This window comes from Octodon degus, unplaced genomic scaffold (genome assembly GCF_000260255.1).
Source record: "Octodon degus isolate 3935 unplaced genomic scaffold, OctDeg1.0 scaffold00026, whole genome shotgun sequence".
NCBI lineage: Eukaryota > Metazoa > Chordata > Mammalia > Rodentia > Octodontidae > Octodon > Octodon degus.
In genome coordinates, this window is record NW_004524602.1 from 9,528,368 (window position 1) to 9,547,966 (window position 19,599).

Below are 19,599 nucleotides of genomic sequence, written 5' to 3' on the forward strand. Positions count from 1 at the left end.
TGTCACCTCTGCCTGCCCTGACCCACATCAAGGGCGAGCTTCTGTAGGGAGGCATCTGGCAGGGCCGTCTCGCAGAGCACCCTAGGGTGGCCCCTGTAGGCACCCCGAGTCCCCACCAAGGCTCCTGGAGCAGAGCAGGGTGGTCTGTGACTTTGGGAACAACGCCCGGCGCCGTACTTCTGGGGGGCTGTGATGGCCCTGCCTCTGGCCCCTGCCATTCACGCCTGTGCCATCTCCGCACGCTGCCATAGGCTGGCCTTAGTGTCAATCACTAGAACACAGCGGAAGTGCCCGCCTGCAGGGCGTCCCTATAACGCTCGCTACTCAGGAGGCCGCCAGCTACTCAGGAGGCCGAGGCAGGCGCATCTCTCGAGCCCTTCCTCAGGCTCACAGAGCTGGGTTTACAGCCTTGCACCACCACGCCTGCAAACTCCCTCTATTCTATTTAGGAACCACACAAGTCACGTTTCAGGGTGTCTCATGGGTTGTAAAACCCATAGGCACACTGAATGTCCCTCTTTATACAAAGAAGACAGTTAAAAAAAAAAAACAAACTATAATGCGAATATTTTATTATCAACGAGTGACTGTTATTAGCTTTTTTGTCTGGGCATTAATAGTTCAAAAACCATATACCAAACCCAGGCTTTTCCACCTAGTTCTGTTGTATCATTTTCTGAAAAACAAAACAAAACAAAAAAGAGGAGGGAAGAGAAAAAGAAAGAAAATATATCTGTATTGAAAGAATTATAAGCCAAAGTGCGTCTCTCTTGCGTCATCCATATACACACATTGCACCATACATAAATAATTACATTGTAAAAATGACTCCATAATTACAAGTATAATATATATTTCCATATAATATATAAAACTTTATATTAAATCTAGGTAGATGCTATCTGGGGGTGCGCCCGGGCCAGGGAGCCAGGCGCTATCTGGGGTGGTTGAGCAGGATCTCAAGCCAGCAGGGGCAGGAGGTGATGAACTGCCGCGAGTAGCTGGGGCCCCAGCCCTTGGCGAAGCTGATGCGCACGCTGTTGGGGTCGTAGGGGCCGTCGGCGGCGTCGGGCTCAGCCGCATGCTGCAGCAGGTCCGAGCGCCCGAAGTCGAAGGCCTTGATGGAGTAGCCCGGCGGCACTTTGCGCACGACCAGGGCGCGGCCGCCACCGCCACCGCCACCGCAGCTGCCCGCGGGTGCGTCCAGCGTGGGGGAGTTGACGAAGATGGGGTGCTCGCCGCGGTTGTAGGCCCACACGCCGTCGGGCTCCCTGCTGAGCACGATGCCGAAGCCGATCTTGCTGCGTGTGCGGCGCACAGACTCGCTGCGCGGCTCCAGGTGGAGCTGGCCCAGGCAGAAGCCGCTGCCCTGAGGTAGGTCGTAGAAGATGCTCACGGCCTGCTCCGACACCGCGTAGAGGCGGCCCACGCGCGTCCGGTGCTCCCAGTACGCCACGCTGCACCAGTGGCTCGGCTTGGTGGCGTCCGGAGACATGCTGGCGTCTGTGGGCAAGCACAGGGCACCGGTTACCGGGCAGGGCTCGCTGCAGGTCGGGGCTCGGGAAGGCTCAGGGGCACCTACTGGGCAACCTGGCCTCCTTCACACATGCAAAGTCAGGGGCAGCTGCCACCCACACCCAGCTGCTGCCTGTGGGAGTGTCATGTTCGCACACACCCCGGGGAGCCTGTGGCCACCAGGCACCTGCACCTGCTGTCACCCCATCCCTCTGCCTATGAGGCTCTTCTTGGTTCTGGCCAATGGCCCCTGTCCCCAACCACCCTGGCACCCCTTAGCTGGGGGTATGGAGACAGCACAAGCCCATAAGACATGACCAGGCTGCGAGCACCAGGCCTATCCCACACAGTGGTTAGCAGGACCCACCACACTCTGTAGCCTGGACTCCTGAGGCACACAGCAGTGCCACACCTGCCTGACCACAACTCCCAAGAATCCCCTCGGTGTGCCCAAGTCAGTGTGACAGGCCCGCAAGCCCTGCCCAGAGCCCACCAGGGCCAAGATGGTGACAGGCATCCCTGAGCCAGGAACCTTCTTTGCCCATTTCACAGGAGAGGAAACAGGCCCAGACTATGCCCCTCTCCACAGCTGTGCACTAGGAAAGCCCCTCCACTGACTGACCTCAGTGTCCCTATCTGTCACCAGGGCTACTACCCTGGTCTGTGAGTCAGGGAGGAGCTGGCTGTCCCCATCTGTGGGCTCTTTTTGTAGTCCCCTGGGAGAGGGGTCACTATGTCCAAGTCTCCTTGGGCTTTGCGAGGGTTGTCAGCCAGTAGAAGCCATGAAGGTCAGAGTGTGCAGGGGTCCCAGGAGAAGGGTACAGGGTAGGCCACCCCCATCAGGGCTTCCGAGGGCCCCACCAGTGCAAACACCCTGACTCTCCCTTTCCATGAGACCCAAGCCCAGCCTGGCCCAGGACCTCTTGTAAGGATGGAGACTTTTTTTTTCCTGAACCTATGTTATCCTGGCTGGCCTCGAGCTCACTATGTAGTGCAGCCTGGCCTGGAGCTCTTGGTGATCCTCCTGACTCAGCCTCCTGAGTGCTGGGACACAGGTGTATACCAGCCCCTGCAAACCCTCTGAGGACACAGCCTGGTAACCTCATTGGCCTGAGCCCCCTGGCCAAGTCTCCCGAGTTCCAGGCAACAGGCTGCATCCCAGGAAAGCCCCTCAGGCCTCCCTCTGCCCAGCAGGGGTTCATGTTGATGGCAGCGACCCCAGCTGTTCTGTGCTCTCCTGGGGAGGCACAGAGAGGAAATAAAACTCGCCCAAAGTGGTCCCTGTGGTCCCCACTCAGGCAACCCTGCCCAGCAGTGGGCCGGGTGGCCTCAGGCCTGCGGGCACAGGTGCAGGTCTCTGCAAGACCCTCAAAGAGCCTGTGACATCATCTTGACACCTTCTCCTCCATGGGACCCTGCCCTTCTACATCCACCACCCAGCACAGCGTCTCTGTCAGGGACTGGGGTGACCAGGCACTGTCGCTGCTTACTTTCCACCTTGCTTTCATTTCTTTCATCCTGAGCCACAGAAAACTACCAGTGGAGTGCCAGGACCCTGGGTCTGGAAGCTGGCTCCTCAGGAGCTGCAGGGTGCCTTGCCTGGGGGCACGTTGCAGAGGCTGACAGAGTGGAGACTAGAACTTGAGGCTCTCAGATGAGCCTGATGTCTCAGAGGAAACAGAGGGAGGCCAACCCTGACCATAGGTGCAGCCCGAATGGACTGCTGGCTGCGCCCAAGCCTCTGTTCCCTATTAGTGAAAGGGACAGCTGTGTCACCAAGTGCCTCGCTCACCCGAGCTCTCTGGGGACTTTCTGGAAACTTCGGGAGCAAATCAATTGTTCATGGGTCCCTGCCCTCTTCCTTCTCCCCTTGGAGGGCCAGGGAGCCTCAGGGTCACTGTGGTCACCTCCAAGTCCCTCGTCTGGCACTGTAGAGACATAGGTGTTCATGGGAGGAGCTAAAGAAGGGACAAATGACTCTGTCCCCACACCTGCACCCACGTGGGTCCTGGGATGTCACATGGTATGTTCCCACAAACTGCCACATGGGAGGCCGTGCTCCCAGCCCGAGGTCCCCCACCAGCTCTGCACCCACAGCCCTGGTCACCACTCCAAGGGCAAAGGGACAGCTGTGTGCAATAGGGTCTTTCCCTTCTTGGAGTCCAGTCTGCAGTCCCACCACCTCCCACCATCGTCAGCCTAATTAGGAAGCAGCTCTTCAATCCCAAGTAAACCCACAGAAGTCAGATGAGACTGCGTAACATCAAAGCTGACCGAGTGCTGCCCCCTGCTCAGCCCAGCCTGCTTCCCAGTCCTGTCCTTTGGCCCTGACCCGGCAGGTCACCACTTTCTCTGGCCTTAGTCTTCCCGTCTGCACGATGAAGCCAGTACTTTAAATTTCAGTTCTAAGTGTCTGTGTTTTGACGAATGTTCCCAGCAGCTCTAGTCATGACACCTGTCTGCAAAGCAGCGCAGATGTCACTGGACAGGAGGATGGACCCAGGAGTGGTGGCATGCATCTGTAACCTCAGCTACCCTAGATGCTGAGGCAGGAGGACCTCAACTTCCAGTCCAAACTGGGCAATTTAGACTGGTCTCAAAAACAAGAAACAGAAAATACCTAGAGTTTTGCTCAGCAGTGGAGCACCCCTGAGTTGGAGCCCAGTAACAGAAAGCATAAATAAAAACTAGGCCCATTGACACACGGACACCACTCAGCAGAGACAAGAACAAATGACCAAAACGGGTGACATCACAGATGAATCTTAGGCACAGCCTGCTGAGCAAAAGGAGCCACACCCACAGGACATGCTGTTGCCACTGAAATGCAATTCTCAGGCAGGCAAAGCAGTCCGTCCTGATGCGCTCTGTGTGTTCAAGGGCTTGTCACAAGCAGCATGGAAAAAAAGGGGGGAAAAATCAGTTGCGAGCAGGCCTGTGGGTGAAAGGCCTGGAAAGGGGCACAAGGGAATTCCTGGGGTAAGGGCAATGCCTTGGTATCTTGACTGCAACCATGGGAGCTCAGGAGACTGAGGCGAGAGGATCCCTGGGAGTTCAAGGCCAGACTGGGTTACACAGTCAGATCCTATCTCAAAAATCAGTCAGGTTCCAAACTCGGAGCTGAGCCTTGCATTGTAGGCAGGATAGCTTTGAAAAAGTTAAAAAGGACAAAGTGGCCCTGAGGCACGTGTGGGTCAGCTTGCAGACTCTATCCTGTTGGGCCTCAACAGCGCCCGCGGCAGTGGCCCTCCCAGTGACGCCCGCATTCCTGCCACCAGAGGGCAGCGAACACGGCTCAGGCTGGAGGAGCAGTGGCAGCGACAACAGGCTGCCCAGGCATAGCCCGCCGGGCGCTGCCCTCGCCCACCCAGCCAGGGAGCCCAGAGCCTGCTGTGTGAATCTACAGGGGTCGCTGGCACCGTGGGGGCGCCTGCAGTCCCCACCAGGGAGAGGTGAAGTCCTGGGCAAAGCCGTTGTTTTCTTGGAATCAGCAGTTTTCTGTGAAAACAAAGGGCAGGAGTGTCCCTGGTCCCTGTGCCCATGGGCTGTGGCTGCTGCGGTGTTTGTTTCCTGCGCTGTTCTTTGACCTCCACCAAGGGACCCTGGGCTCAACCATCCCCCGAAAGGACCCCACATCGGTGAGACTGAAACAAGGGTCCCCAGCCAGCCCAACTCCTAGAGAGCACCAAGAAGCAAGGCTTGGGTGCTCAAAAGACCAGAGAGGTTAAGTGACTTGCTCCACGTGGCCCAGCAAGTCGGCTGGCAGAGCCAGAGGGGTTGGCTGGGGCTTGCTCCTTCCCGTGCATAGCGCGGCACAGGGCCTCCAACCCTCCTGGAAAAGTCCTTTCTTCTGTCCGGTCATGCCTGTGGCTTCAAGTTCCCATCCAACCAGCAGCTTTTCATCTGTGGCTCCCAGGCCTGGGACTAATTACCTGGCCCTGTGTCTGGTTAACCTAACACCCCTTTTAAAGTCCTGTTTGCCCATTAGATAAGTAGTTTTTGTTATCAAACGTAGAGAAAAAAGTAGTTTCCACTTAACCCTCCTCTGTCCAAGGCTTCAGGTCTTGCAGGACACTCAATTAGAGGCCCCTTTCCTATCGCTCGAGCTTGCGGGGGAGGGTGTGCGCGGGGCTGCACGGATGGTCAGCAGCTCTGCTGAGCTGAACTCGGCCACAAGCTGGCCCGCTGACTTCGGCTCCTCCTCCCGCTCCCACCCACCGGCTCCCCGCCCCCAGCACCTCTGGCTCCCGGAGGAAGCAGGGCTTCCAAGAGGAAGTTCCTAATCGCTCACTGCATCCCTGGCGGTCTGGTCACCACAGCGGCTGGCCTCGCCCAGCCCTCTTCTGGGGTCTGTTGGCTGCAGGTCTGGGGCCAGGGCCCGTGACTGCCGAGGGGATACGGGAACCGAGACCTAGAGAGGTATGGGACCTGCCCAGGCCTCACAGGAAATCGCGCCTGTCTTCTCGTGTGGGCCGGGTGGAGTGCAGCTTGCCGGTTTGCAAATCACGGCTCCATCACTCACCGTGACACAGCACTGGGCAAGTGACCTCGCCCTGCTGGGCTTCCGTTTCCTAGACTGTAAAATGGGGGTGCAAGCCAGCAGTAAGAGGTGCACAGCTGAGGTAGGAGACTCGCAAGTTCAAGCCCAGACTGGGCAGCTTAGCAAATCAGCAAAACTTTCAAAATTTTAAACAGGGGAGGAGTCTGGGGATATAGTTCGGTGCAAAGGCCCTGGGTTTAATCTGCAGTACTGAAAAATATATATATATAAAATAAGGGTGCAATCAGTAATTACTTTATTGGGGCACCGGATTTCAAGTGTACTGAGTAATGCCCAGCTAAAATAATCACTCCATAAGTGGACAGCTATGATTATTCCTAACGTGACCACCATGCAGTCATGCATGTTTTTTCATTTATTTACTTCAGTTGCATGGACTACGTACTCTATGCACTCACTCTGGTAGAGCATGAGGTTGTTCACACAGGTAACAACCCTGGCAGAGATAAGGTGTGCCGGTAGAGTTCAGAATGGAGGAGAAATAGTAATAATAAAATAATGAACCAGCCACCACTTAATGAACGTTTAGCAAAAGCCAGGCAGAGAATGAAAAAGCACCAGGTCCTCCCACCCTACGATGCCCTCTGTTGTCAGCCAGGGAGCTGCAAAGCTAGGACTTGAGCGCCTGTCCTTCTAGGCTGAGAGAGGGGACCTCTGCTTTACCCCCATGGCCACAACCCAAGGGCTGCAAAGTCCCTGAGGACCAAACTGCACCTTGATTGTCCAGCTGCACCCACCATGGGTCATCACTCAGGGCTGAGCCACGACAGGTAGGAAAGGGGGGTCTGAGGCTGGGCGGGAGCCTCAGTGGCATAGTGCATGCCTAGCATGTTCAAGACTCTGGCACAGCCAAAGAAAAAAGTGGGGCATCCTTAGGTGTGGCAGGATTGGCACCCCAGCCCCACAATGCACTGCCCATCTTCCTAAAGGGGCAGCAGGGCTTTTGAATCCCATGACCTATCTGCTAGGTAGGCCGATTTTACCAGATTTCCTGTGGGGCCCTTCTGCGACCCGTGAACATGCATACGTACGGGCTTTCATGTTTAGCTTCATCCTTGCACTCTAATATTCTATCCCCAACATGCAAAGTGAGCCCTGGTTGTGGGAACAGGTGGGGGCGATGGGGTGCTCTCGCCGCCACATCCACTGGCCCTTATGAGCGTCACACACCTGGGAGGCAGAGTCACCTCCATCTCCGGCAGATGTGTGGCAAGGGGGTTCTGTGCCACCCTCCGTCTGCCGGCTCCTTGTGCTGCTTGTCTGCCCCTGTTCTCCTCTGAGCTGCCTGTCTAGGCTGGCAGGGCCTTTCTCAGGGACAGCCTGAGATGCACTGTGGAACAGGCCTCTCTTCCTGCCTCGGCTCCCTGAGAGGCCCCACACTGCTGACGGCACAGAGTGGAGACCCGGAAGAGCTGGGTAAGGTTTCCAGGATTTTATCTCATGTAAACCCTCAAAAGATGAACTTGTCCTGCAGCCCTGACCCAAAGTCTGTTCTGTGGGGCCTGATGCCAGCTCTGTGTCCCAGAGGCCACCAGGGGACCCCCGCCCCCAGCACCTGGCCCAGCCTTCTGGAAGACACAACCTGTGCCGCAGGACTGCTGGGCCTCCCGGGGCCCAGGTCCCCATATGCACGAGCTCAACAACAGCACAAGCCACTTGGACTCCCAAGAGCCACACAGAGGCTGGCATCGGAGCCACTTCCTCCCACCTGTGAGACCGCTCCCTCCAGAAACACAGGAAGCAGTTCAACAACTAAACCCCAAAGAAATCTGGGTGTGGTGGTGGGGCACCTCTACAATCCCAGCAAGCGGGAGGCTGAGGTAAGAGGATCTGTGAGTACGAGTCCAGCTGGGGCTACATAGTGAGTTCAACACCGGGGACGGACACACACACACACACACACACACACACACACACACAGAACACCAAGCACAGTGACAGGGGACAAGTCCCTGGGCAAGGAGAGACACAGGAGATAAGCAGCTTAGAATCCACCCGGTTTCTGCAGCAAAACCCTCTGAACTTTACTCCCATCCTAAGGCCCCCTTTGTCTTATCACAAAGTCAGGTAAGGATGTTTGTTTTCTTGTGCAAGCCCACTGCAGCAGGAAAGCTTTATTGTTTCTGAGGGGGCTGTGGAGACATGAGGCTGGGACCTTGGGCCCCAACAGAGGCTGCAAAGGCGAGGAGGGATGGGCGCTCTGCCCCCAGTCCTCTGGGGCCCTGGCGGGTCCTCAGGTCAGATCTGGGTTCCATCTCGGGCTTGCAGCAGCCAAGGTCATGGCCTGATCCTGACACTGGATCTGGTGAGTCTGAGACTGCAGAGAACAAAACCGGACCTTGGGGGGTTCAGATGGGGCTGGCCTGGACGTGCAGCAGCCACAGGGCAGGTGGCTGTGCTTCGAGGCCCCACCCTGAGGTTCCCAGAGCTAAAGAGCGAGGGGCACCTTCTCTGCTTTTATTTCCCAAATGCAATTTGAGTTTTATTGGCAAACTTCCTGCCTCCGACTTCAACCTGGACCCAGTATAAAACCATAAAAGCAAAGTACCTCAGTGGGGCCCTCCCTCTACCTGCCTCATCCCTCGGGCAGGTGGAGACATCTCAGCGTGAGACCCTGCTGCCTGGCACCCCAGGCCCCTTCCCTGGCTCTCACCTCCATGTGTATGAGCCCCATAGGTGTGCTTGGCACCCCCAGCTCCATGCGCTGGGCCCCTGGGTCCCTGGATCCCTGGGTAACAGAAGTGGAGTGGGGCAATTGGGCAGACAATCACATTCTGAGCCCAGGCCTGGCTCCACTGCTGGGGGACCCAGTGCAAAACACTCCCGCCCACCAGGCATGGTGGTGCACGCCTGTCATCCCAGCACTCAAGAGGCTGAGGCAGAAGGATTGTTGCAAATCTGAGACCAGCCTGGGCTACAAAGTGAGCTCACGGCCAACCTGAACTGTATAGCAAGACCCTGTCTCAAAAAGACAAAACAACCCACCCGAGGTGCAGGGTCCTCTAGGGCTTACCTAGCTCAAAGTAGGGAGGGTCTTGGAGGAGCTCAGCAACACCTCGGTAAAGTTGCTGACTGTGTTTTGGTCCTGCCCCTTATATACCTGGCAGAAGCTTCCTGGGACATCTGGACCCAAGCACAGGAGAATGTCACTCTCCTGTAGACAGCCTCTGGTCAGCAGCACGGTCTGAGCCACAGCTCCTCTGTGACACTGTCCTGGATGCCAGCCCTATGTCTGCTTCTCTCCCAAGGACCCAGACAGAGCCCTAACCAGGGTGCCCTCTGCATTGGGGTGCTGGGTAGGATTTGACACACGGGGGCTGGAGGAATGCTCCGGAAATCATCTGGTCTCTGCTGGGCCCCTTCCCCTTCCCACACACAGGGGGAAGGTACAGTGCGTTGGACACTGTCCCCATCTTGCAGGGCACACTCCTAGTGCTCGGACACCTGGACAGTGAGGCAGGGGGAGAAGCACTGCCCCCACTTGCTGATTCTCGGCTTGTGACTGTCAGTGTGAGTTCATTGCACACATAAACTAACAACGCAAACAGCAATCGCCTAAAGCCCGTGGCCACCTTGTCTGGAGGGGCGGCCTGCGTTTCTCTGGCTTTGTCTCAAGGGTAAAGAGAACAGAAGCCATGGTTTTAGACAAGAGAGCCAGAGAATGGGGTGGTGATCCTGGTTTTCCTATTTGCTCAAAAAAAAAAAAAAAAAAAAAAAAAAAAAGCCAGGCGTGGTGGTGCACACCTGTCATCCCCGCACTCAGGAGGCTGAGGGAGGAGGATTATTGCAAGTTTGAGGCCAGCCTGGACTATACAGCAAGACCCTATCTCTCAAAAAAAAAAAAACAAAAGCAAACAATAACAACAAAACAAAAAGCAAAACAAGTCTCATGTAACACCAGCCTGCTGTTATTTACTGACCACATATTATGTATGACCTTTGCCGGTCAAATACACCTACATTGACTGAAGATACAAACTGATATAATCACCCCCAGATTAATGTGGGACAGAGGCAGACATTTAATCTTACAATACTTCTTGCATGAAATCCTACAGGAAAGCAGGTGAGTACGTGCCGGGTCTTCTTAGAGCAAAGGTCGCTCGAATCCGTCTTAGATCTCTGGCACAAACAGGAGCGCTTTATGGTACGCAGAAAGCTAATATTGACTGGAGAGATCATCAACCCTCAATTCAGTACTAGTATTTGCCATAGAGAAGCAGTAACATGAGCCCGAACACTCCCTCAGTGATGCTGTGAATGACCCGCAGGCCTGTGGTCAGGTTACCACGCAGGTGACTTGGAGCTGCTCGGCACTACGCACACCCAGCCCCCGAGCTGCCTAGGAAGGAGGTTAGCAGGCCGCCCATCTCACCAGGTACCCTGCAGAGACCCCCAAGTGCAAGCCAGGTTTCTAAGTCAGCAGGAGACCAGACTGGCTTCCCACCACCCTGCTGGCCCACGCCAGCGGTCTGCGCTTTCCCACTGACGGCAATACTGGGATGCTGTGCCCGCCTGTCCAGGGCATCTGCATCCTCCAAGCCCAATTACAAAGGCTTCTAGGTTCAGGAGCTTAAGTCTCAGGCAGCTGAGGTGACCACCCCATGGGTCACCACAGTCGATGATGAGGTGGTTCCAGCTGCCACCCATAGCCACAGCCTTGCACTGAGCTGACAGTCGCCTGGGTGCCCACCCCTCTTCTTCAGTCTGTCTGGACACCCAGGGCCTCCGGTGTGACTCGGGCCCAAGGAGCACTCACAAGACAGCCGCATGCCTGGGCATCCATCCACCTGACTCTCAAGCCTGACTGTTTAGCAAAAAGGACGCCACCTCCTCTAGGATCCAGTTCATAAGCCTTGGTTTCCTCTTGGAAGGACAAGGAGAGTGGGTAGGACACCACCGAGGGACAGGATGCGCCAGTGCCTTACAGGCCACAGCTATCTGCAGCCACAGGGGTCCCAATGATAGGTGGGGGTTGCCACCTGTACCCCACCAGGCAGCAGGCACTGGTGCGCACAGACAGGCCCAGCAGGCTGACTGTGGTGCCCTTTGTCCTAGCAGTGTCACCCCCTAGAACCCAGTCTCTACTAAAAAGCACGGACGGCCCACAGAAAAACCCTAGGAGGCAGGTATACATCCACAGAGAGGCCTGAGAATTTAAGTCCCCTGCCCAAGACAGCCCAACAAACCAGAATTCTCACTCCACACCCCCCACTTCCAGCCGCTACCTACTCTAGCAGGTGGCCAGTACAGCAGCCACTGGTGTCCCTGGAGGTATGACACACCTACTCCTTCAGGCTGGCTGCAGGCCACCTCCTCCCTCCCCAGGGCAGTAACGGCCCTCCAGGGTGCAGTGGAGGTGCTCCTGAGTAACCCCGCCCATAAATCACGGCCCTTAGGAATTTCCTTTCAGCCATAGGCAAAGTTAAACTTCTCTCCCTGCAGGGAGCTGCCACTCTTCCTTCACGGATCTCTCTGCTCCTCTCAGGCTCCAACTCCTCTGACTCCGCCTGGCCTGGCCCAGGGCCAGCTCTCAATTAATTAATCTGGGAGGTGCAGGTCGCATTCTTGGCCACCTAACTACTTCCTCCTCCTCAGTGGGCGGGGAAAGTGCAGGCCAAGCCCTTTCAGTCACAGCCAGCATTGCGAGACACCTTAGCCTGGTCTTTTGACCTCTGCAGCAAAAAAGGACACTGCTTTGCAGAGCTAAAAATAATGGCAGAAAATGCAAATACCCAGAGGTCTTCTTTCCCAGCTCAGCCCATGAGGCCATGCCACCTGGGCACCACCTACACAGTGACGATGCCACCATGCCTCAGTTCCTGGGCTGTGAAATGGGGGTGATGTATCCTGAGCTACCATGAAGGGCTGCTATTGTCCGTGTTGGTGCAGGAAGGGAGTGGCGGGGAGCCAGCCCTCACCTCTAGTCACTCTCAGAAAGGGGACTCTATGACTTCGGACACAGCCAAGAAACAGTCCTGCAGCCTGTAGGGCAGGGAGGCAGCACCAGGGAGCAGGCACCGGACCCTGGCTGGATACAGGTGGCGCTGGGTAGCCAGGTACACGGGGGCGGCAGGGAGCTGCTGTGCAGGTTATAAAGTCTTCCCAGGGATGGAAGGAGGGTTCCTCCTAGTTGTGGCCATGACTTAAGGAGGCCTCGCCATAGAAAAGCACCCAGATGCAAGGTAACAAACAGCCGTGGCGCTCAAGGTAGCCCAGCGCCAGCCAACTTCAAATAGAGGTCCCAGCCCAAGCTCCAGAGCTGAGCTGCACCGGCTTGCACGGAGGTCCTTTGCAACCCGAGGACAAGCTAGGAAGTGGGCTCTTCCCAGCAGTGCTAATAATGCCCTACCTCGGACGCTGGCGGACGAGTGCTAAAACGAAGGCTCGAACTTGGTGCCCAAGCCGCACCGCTGTGAGCCCATCTACTCAGGAGACCAAGGCAGGAGGAGCCCGAGGTCCCAACCAGGCTGGGCAACATAGTGTGACCTCATCTCAGAAAATAATAAATAAATAAATAAATAAGCCACCAGAGCAGAGGGCATGAGGCCAGCAGCAAGCTGGGGAACCATATTAAGGGTGAACGTTTGTCGCTTGTAATCCCCACTGCATGCATTTACACGGCCCCAGCACGGCCACTTGGGGTGCGCACCTGAGGGTGTGTCTAGGAAGGGTCTCCAAGCCTGGCATGCGTGCTGTCTCCTCTATGCCTTGCACATTCCTAAGAGCCATTCTTTGAGCCCTCACTCTGGCACTCTAGGCCAGGAGGGACGCTTTGATTTCTTGGCTTCCCTCTCTCACCCCAGCACCGGCCTCTGGATCAAGCATGCACGCGAGGGGCTGGTGTGATGGCTCAGTGGTCTAAAGCACCTACTTAGAACAAGCTTAGCAAAGCACAGGGACCGCGGTTCAATCCCCCAGCACCACATGCCAGCCAGCCCCGCCCCCTGGTGGGCTGAGCTGGCCACACACACACACACACACACACACACACACACACACACATATAAATAAATAAATAAATAAAAATTAAAAAAAAAAAAAAAAAAGCATGCACGCGGCCAAGAGAAATTACAGCACACACACAGTAAAGCACCATTCATTAGGACTCCAACCTGGAGTTTGCAACAGTTCTGAAAGCAGCTGGGTCAAAGTGTTAAAAACAAAAAAACAAACAAACAAAAAAAAGTTTTGATAAGCAGATGCAAAATATGAGTAAAGCTCCTGAGGACTGTTTATCCTCCTTGTGCTGAATAAACAAATGGCAGACCAATTACAAATTGCGCTTATCTGTGCACTAAAGCCAACCTCCGGACGACCTCAAACAGGAAATGTGACCAGCCGGTGAGTGTCACAGTTTGAAAGAAATTACAAAATGCTGCTTTCTTAAAGTTGCCTTCGCCATCCCCCACCACCCAGGCAGCCTGTGCTGGTGGAGGAGTCCCGCGAGTTGCCAGCGTCCCCCGCGTCTGGAAAGGGAGCCCCTGAGCCCTTTGCTGGTAGCCGGTGGCTGCGCAGAAGGAGCTGCCACCCTCAGCCCTACACACCCGGTCACCTCTGCATCTGTCCTAGAGAAGCAGCGTTTGTTTCCTCAGGCATTGGGCCAGGGGACAGGGCCAGCTCAGGCACTTCCAGGGGAGGGCAGCAGGGAAGAGCCCCAGCTCTGTGCAGAAAGCTCTCCTGCGTCAACAGCAGTAGGTGAACCGAGGCCGCCTGTCTGTGGCCTCCTCTGTGATTTCCTCTGGGTCTCTCCCTGGGAGGATGCAGCGTGTCCTGCTTTGGGCAGCCAGTGATTAAGCAGGTGAGGGGTCCAGGCACGTGGGGTGACAGGAAGAGGCCATCAGGGAGTGCCCTGGAGCTGGCCCGACAGCAACAAACCGCGAGACCCCAGAGAGGTAGGCAAGAGGCCAAACTGGGAATACCAAGGGCTGAGCCAGCTCAGTGTGGCAGCCCTGCCAAGTTGGGAGGCAGCCCTGCCAGGGGACTGGCAGGTTCCGGCTGGGCGGGTCCCTAATGGCACCGAGTTGGGAGCAACAGCCTAGGTCTCTGGTCATGTGAGGGCTGGAGCCGAGCCAGGAAGACCTGGAGCCACCAATGTCCCCCGGCTGCCCCTGTCCTAGCACTGCCTCCAGCCCTGCAGACACTGGACCCCTGTGGAAGTGCAGCCCCTGTGGGCGGCACACTGACCTGGGTAGGGAGTGGCAGCTGACAGGAGTGTTCCTGTCCCTCTGCCCTCTGCCTCCTCATTCTAGAGCCACTCAGGGGGGCTCGCAGGGGCCGCCACCATAGACCCCAGTGAGAGAATCAGGCTGGGACAGGGATCCCACTGTGGGCAGGTAACAGTACCCCACTGTGTCCTTTTGTAAAAGGCATGCCCTGCGGGGGAGTGATGGGAGCACACCTTTTTCTCCCTCCCTTTACCAACTCCTCTACACCTTCGCCTGTGGCTTCAGAAACACTATCAGCACAAGCACTAAGGTGGACCCTTGCCACCTTTCATGAGCCTGGCCACTGATGGACATCTGGCCCTGGACGCCGCAGCCCATGATCCACCAGCCACAGCACCCAGCTGGAAGCATCCTCAGCCAGGCGCCTGGGATCCCGGTGTCCTACAGTTCAGCCTGCTCACCACCCCCCCCGGGGGGGGGGGCACTGACACAAAAACTGGCCATGGGATGCACTTATTTGTCAAGACCACTAAGAACCACTTCCTAACAGGTTGCTCTTGCTGGAGTCTGACTATCTTGACCTTCCAAAGAGCCCCTTGCATGCAGCCGCAGAGAGCCGCCTCCCCTTCGCTGAGTCCAAACACGTGGAGCTCCACCCGGAAACCCTGGAAGCAAATTCCCTGAAGGGAAAGAGTGGGTAGGATGTTTTCAAGAACCGCGCTCCTTGTGGCTTTGGTCTCCGGCCAGCAGCGGTTCAGCTGGACTGGGAGTAGAACCTCTCTGCTCAGGCCACAGGGCTCCCTGCCCGCTCTGTCCATGCCTACTATGTGCAAGGATGCAGGAACCCAGGCTCACCAAGGAATGCATCAGACTGCGGCGAACAGAAAATAACAGGGGAGTGCAAGGAAAGTGGGGAGGCTCTTGTTTTTGCAAACATCATTCTTTCTGGTCAGTTCCAAGTTATTTAGTGGGCTATACACATTACCATTTCCCGCATACCCAAACAGCCCTCCCTCCCGCTGGAAGAACAGCACAAACATCCCTGTTGCCAGTCCCGCAGCAGCCAAGCAGAGCTGGGCAGGCACTAACCACAAGCCTGTAGAATACTCCAATTGCTCAGGGGCTTCTGAGACCCTGCCCTGCTGCTGCCTCTGGAGGGCCTCTGTGGCCTGGGGCATCTGCCCAGCACCAGTATGTGCACAATCTCAGGGTGAAAGGGATGCACCTCTCTCAGAGGTGCACAAACCCTAAACATGATGTGCTGTGAAGTACTCTGTCAAACGGCAATATCACGCTAGTTTCAAAAAGAAACCTGGTGAAGTTAGGGGAATCTAAAGTATGCTTGGTACATCGCTGAATGTCAGGCCTAGAGATTACTGTGCCCAAACTGCTCTCTTCCCAGAAAAGGAAACTGAGGCCGGAAGAACTGAAATCACTTGCTGAAGTCACTAGCAGGGTAGAGACTCCCCCAGGCTGTATCTGAGAGGGGACCCCCTGTCCTTGCTACCACCCAGCCCTAGGAATTGAGACAAATATGCCTGATGCGTCCGGCCAACATGAATTATTTTTTGCAAAAAACAGTCTGTTTGTTTGTTCTCGTGGGGAGCACGGAGCAGGGCCTTCCTCGCAGGGCTGTCAGAACAACTCCCCGCCCCAGCCTGAGAAGAGGCCCGCCCTGGCTGGCCGGCACCACCGCTGACTCTCAGGCGAAGGATGTGCGTTGCAAAAATGGGGCAAAGTTTCCTATTCTGAAGATAACATTGTAAGACACAGGAAGTCAGCGAGCAGAGCCTGTGTTTCCAGAGCAGGCCTCTGCACACCCATTCACCGCCGCAGCCACCATCCAGGTTCCTAGAGATTCCCAGGCTGCAGGGGTTTGGTGAATGAGGGGAAGATAGTGCTGGGAACTACAGCAGCCACAGTCCAGATTACAGGTCAGGGAGGGCCTCTCTGGGCCCGCAGACTCACAGGGCCTCCTGCAGCAATGCAGAGGCTGCTCTCTGCACCCTGGCTTCTGCAGCCCCAAAGCCAAAGGGTTAAGAACCTGGGTTTCTCCTACTTCGAATGCAGGCATCCAGATTCCCAGGCCCCACCCCTGGAGATTCTGATTCATGGGTCCTGGGTGGAGCCCAAGAATCTATGTTTTTAACAAGATTTAGGAGGCCCCTTTTCTGGCTCTAACAGGTCGGGATCACATGAGTGCAGGGCTCGGCAGCCTGGCACGGGGCGGGAGAGCTGGCAGCCTCTGGAGGGAAGACAGGGCCAGGAAGGAGATCAAACCAAATCGACTTCCTAGCATCAGACGGACGTGGACGTCCCAGCGCCTGGCCTGGGACACAGCCGGGAAGGCGACACTCTGGAGCCACCACGTATGACCCTGACTCAGTGTCCGGGTGTGTGAGGGCAGGCCCTGGGGACACCATAGACCTCCCTGTGGGATTTGCAGTCAAGGACCTCAGTTCAAATCCCAGCCCTGCTACTCCCCGGCTATGAGTCTGGGATGAATGGCTTTAGCCTGTCTGGGCCACAGTTTCCCTGGCTGAGAAGTGGGATCTAGGACACTCGAAATACTGAATTGCTACAGGGGGACAACATGCTAATGGCTGCCATGTCACCAGGTGCCTTAGTTGTACCTAGTTCCTAGAACAACCCTAGAAGTGTTATTATTGGTCCCATTTTATTGACGGGCAAGTTGAGAGGGAGGGAGAAATGTTGGGCTTCCTGTTCCATTGAAGGAACATCCAGGCTGGTATGGGGTGTCACTGCGGTCCTCTGCCCCCGCAGGAGGGTCCCCACTCTGTGATCCTCGGCAACCACCTTGCACCTATTGCATGCACGGCACTGTTCAGCCTGGGCGCAAGGAGACCAGGACACACCTTTGCCTGCAAGGACGTGGCCTCAAGTGAGCATTATTGATGGGGGGGGCAGTAAGGCGGGGACAAGGGACATCAAGACCAGTGACAGGCATCCAAGCTGGTGTGATGGAAAGAGGGGAGCGATGCTCTAGATGTGGAGAGTAGCACAGGAGGGCAAGACAAGTCCCAAAGGGTCCCCTTGATCTGGACCCAGAACCACCAAGGCCAGCAAAGAGCCCTAGAGACAGACTGGGGCCAGATCACGTACAGCTTCGAACACACAACCAGGAACAAGGACAGGGTTGTGCTGCGGGCACAGCAGGCCACGACACAGCTGAGCAGCAGGGACAGGACGTGACCGGTTTCCCACACTTCGAGGTGCACACCCCAGCAGACCGGCAGCTTGTCAAGGGCGGGGACCCCGCCCCACGCTTCCTCTGGGTCCCCAAGGGTGCTGCCGACTGTGTGTGACTAATGCCAGGAACCAGGAACTCTGGGAATGCCAAGTCTAGGGCTGGACACAGCGTCTGACACTGCAGACAGACTTCATCTGGGTCTGTGTCAGTGACCCCAAGGAGGAAACAAAGACACTGTTGCTGCATGCGTGTCTAGGGGCAGAACTATATTCCCAGATGAAGCGCACTCTGGTGTCCATAATCTCTGTCCCTGTGTTCTGGATCTGTCACCTTCTGAGGATACTATTACCAAGACCTGCTTTTCTAGCCAGGTGGGAGTGTCTCTAACCCCAGTGCTCTTGGAGGCTGGGGCAGGAGGATCCCAAACTCTCAGGCTCACCTGGGTGACTTGAGTTGACTGTCTCAAAATAAAAAAGGGCCTGCGATGTAGCACAGTGTGAAGGCTCTGAGGTCAATCCTCAGTACTAAAAAATAAACCAAAAAAGGTAAGGTCAAATTCTCCTACTTATCTATCTAGGTGCTGGAGATCAAACCCTAAGCCTCTACACAGGCCGGGCAAGTGTTCCCCACTGCCCTACACCCTCAAATTCTCCTTTCCTTTCTAATCATTTTGCTTTAGGTCTTGAGTATCTTCAGTTTTGCAAAGATTCTGGATGATTGTACCTTTCTGAGAATCTTACCTTTAGTCTTTGGATGGGTTTGGCAAAAGCTAAATTTGGCCGGCCACTGGTTTTTGTAAATAAAGTTCGATTAGAACCCCAACTGCAGCCCTTTTTCAATATACTGTTAATATATATGGGGGTACACAGCTGTAATCTCAGCACTTGGGAGGCCGGGACAGGAGGATCCCCTGTTTCTGTAACTACCATATACACAGCCTAAAGGTAATTTCAAGAGACATTGTCACCCGGGAAATAACAACAGTGCCCCAGCAGTTTTCACAGCATTTGGCTTTCATTGTTTAGGATCAGGGATACTCCATCTGTACCTCTTTTACCCACTTCCTCCGGGATCAGCCTTCTGGGGCCATTTGGGTCGGGTTAGCTGGAAGCTCAGCCTGAAAGTTCGGATCTCCTGCCGCTGTTCTAACGCCTTGCCAAGAGGTTGTGTGTCTCGCTTTCATCTTCTTGAGTTTTACAACAGTTAACGCTCAGGAGGAACCCAGGATGGGGAGGAAGGGGACCCTTCCGCTGTATCTGCGTATTCTGAATTCTCAATAAACAGAACATAGCTACATTTATGTGGAATCACGTATTAGTTCATCTTTAATAATGAAAGAGTTTGAAATTATCAAGACTCAGGAACAGGGCTGGGGATGTAGCTCAGCGGCACAGCACCTGCCCGGCAAACACAAGGCCCTGAGTTCCATTCCTGTTACTAAAATGGCTCAAACAAGCAGCCCCCCCAGCCCCACCCCCACCGGGTCCCCATCACAGCTGCACCTCCAGCTGCCCTCTGCTCTTCATTTCCTGTGTGACCCCGGGCCAGCTCCTGCCCCACTCTGCTCTCCACTGCCTGAACCCCAAGACTCGCACTGCAATAAACTCTGGCGCCCCTGCCAGCCCCCTCCGTCCAGGCCCACCGGACCCAGAGCCGCCAGCACCCCAGTGTCCTCGGGTCCGTGGGAGGGCGGGTGCAGGCAGCAATGACGGAAAACAAATATTTCCAGGGCTGAGGAGTAAACAGCATGTTGGCATGGCAGAGCCGGCCGAGAGGCTGCCGGACCAGAATCCCCAAACCGTTAAAAATAGGAAAAGAAACGGTACAGTTCACATATTTTGCAAAACTAAGTTAGATCAACATCTGCAAAAAATATCCCTGTTAAACGGAATAGCAGGATTTCATTAAGTAAATTGCAAGTTGGCAGAAATTCTGAAAGAAAGGGGAGAAGCCGCGGGCTGGCCTGTAATTTAAACCTTGTCTTAGCAGTGACAGTGTGACTGCAAATGGGGTCCTTTTCCAAATGAGAGGGAAAAAAATAGAACCAAAAAAACTTTTTTATAAAGGGGGTGTCCTACATGCTCAGTGCCCCCCAGCTCCACTGGCCCGCGGAGCTCTGGGTTACCCCGTTTTCCCATGGACCC

General features: G+C 55.6%; 1 protein-coding gene across 1 annotated transcript in view; it reads right to left on the reverse strand.

Annotated features, from left to right (window-relative positions):
* Positions 1-555: 555 nt before the first annotated feature.
* The window catches only part of LOC111816064 (mothers against decapentaplegic homolog 6-like), a 49,772-nt gene continuing 30,728 nt past the window's right edge, over positions 556-19,599 (reverse strand). The window contains exon 2 of the mRNA XM_023712503.1: positions 556-1,503. Coding sequence (XP_023568271.1) covers positions 935-1,495 — 561 coding nt within the window. The 5' untranslated portion in view covers positions 1,496-1,503 and the 3' untranslated portion in view covers positions 556-934. The remainder of the gene's footprint in view (positions 1,504-19,599) is intronic.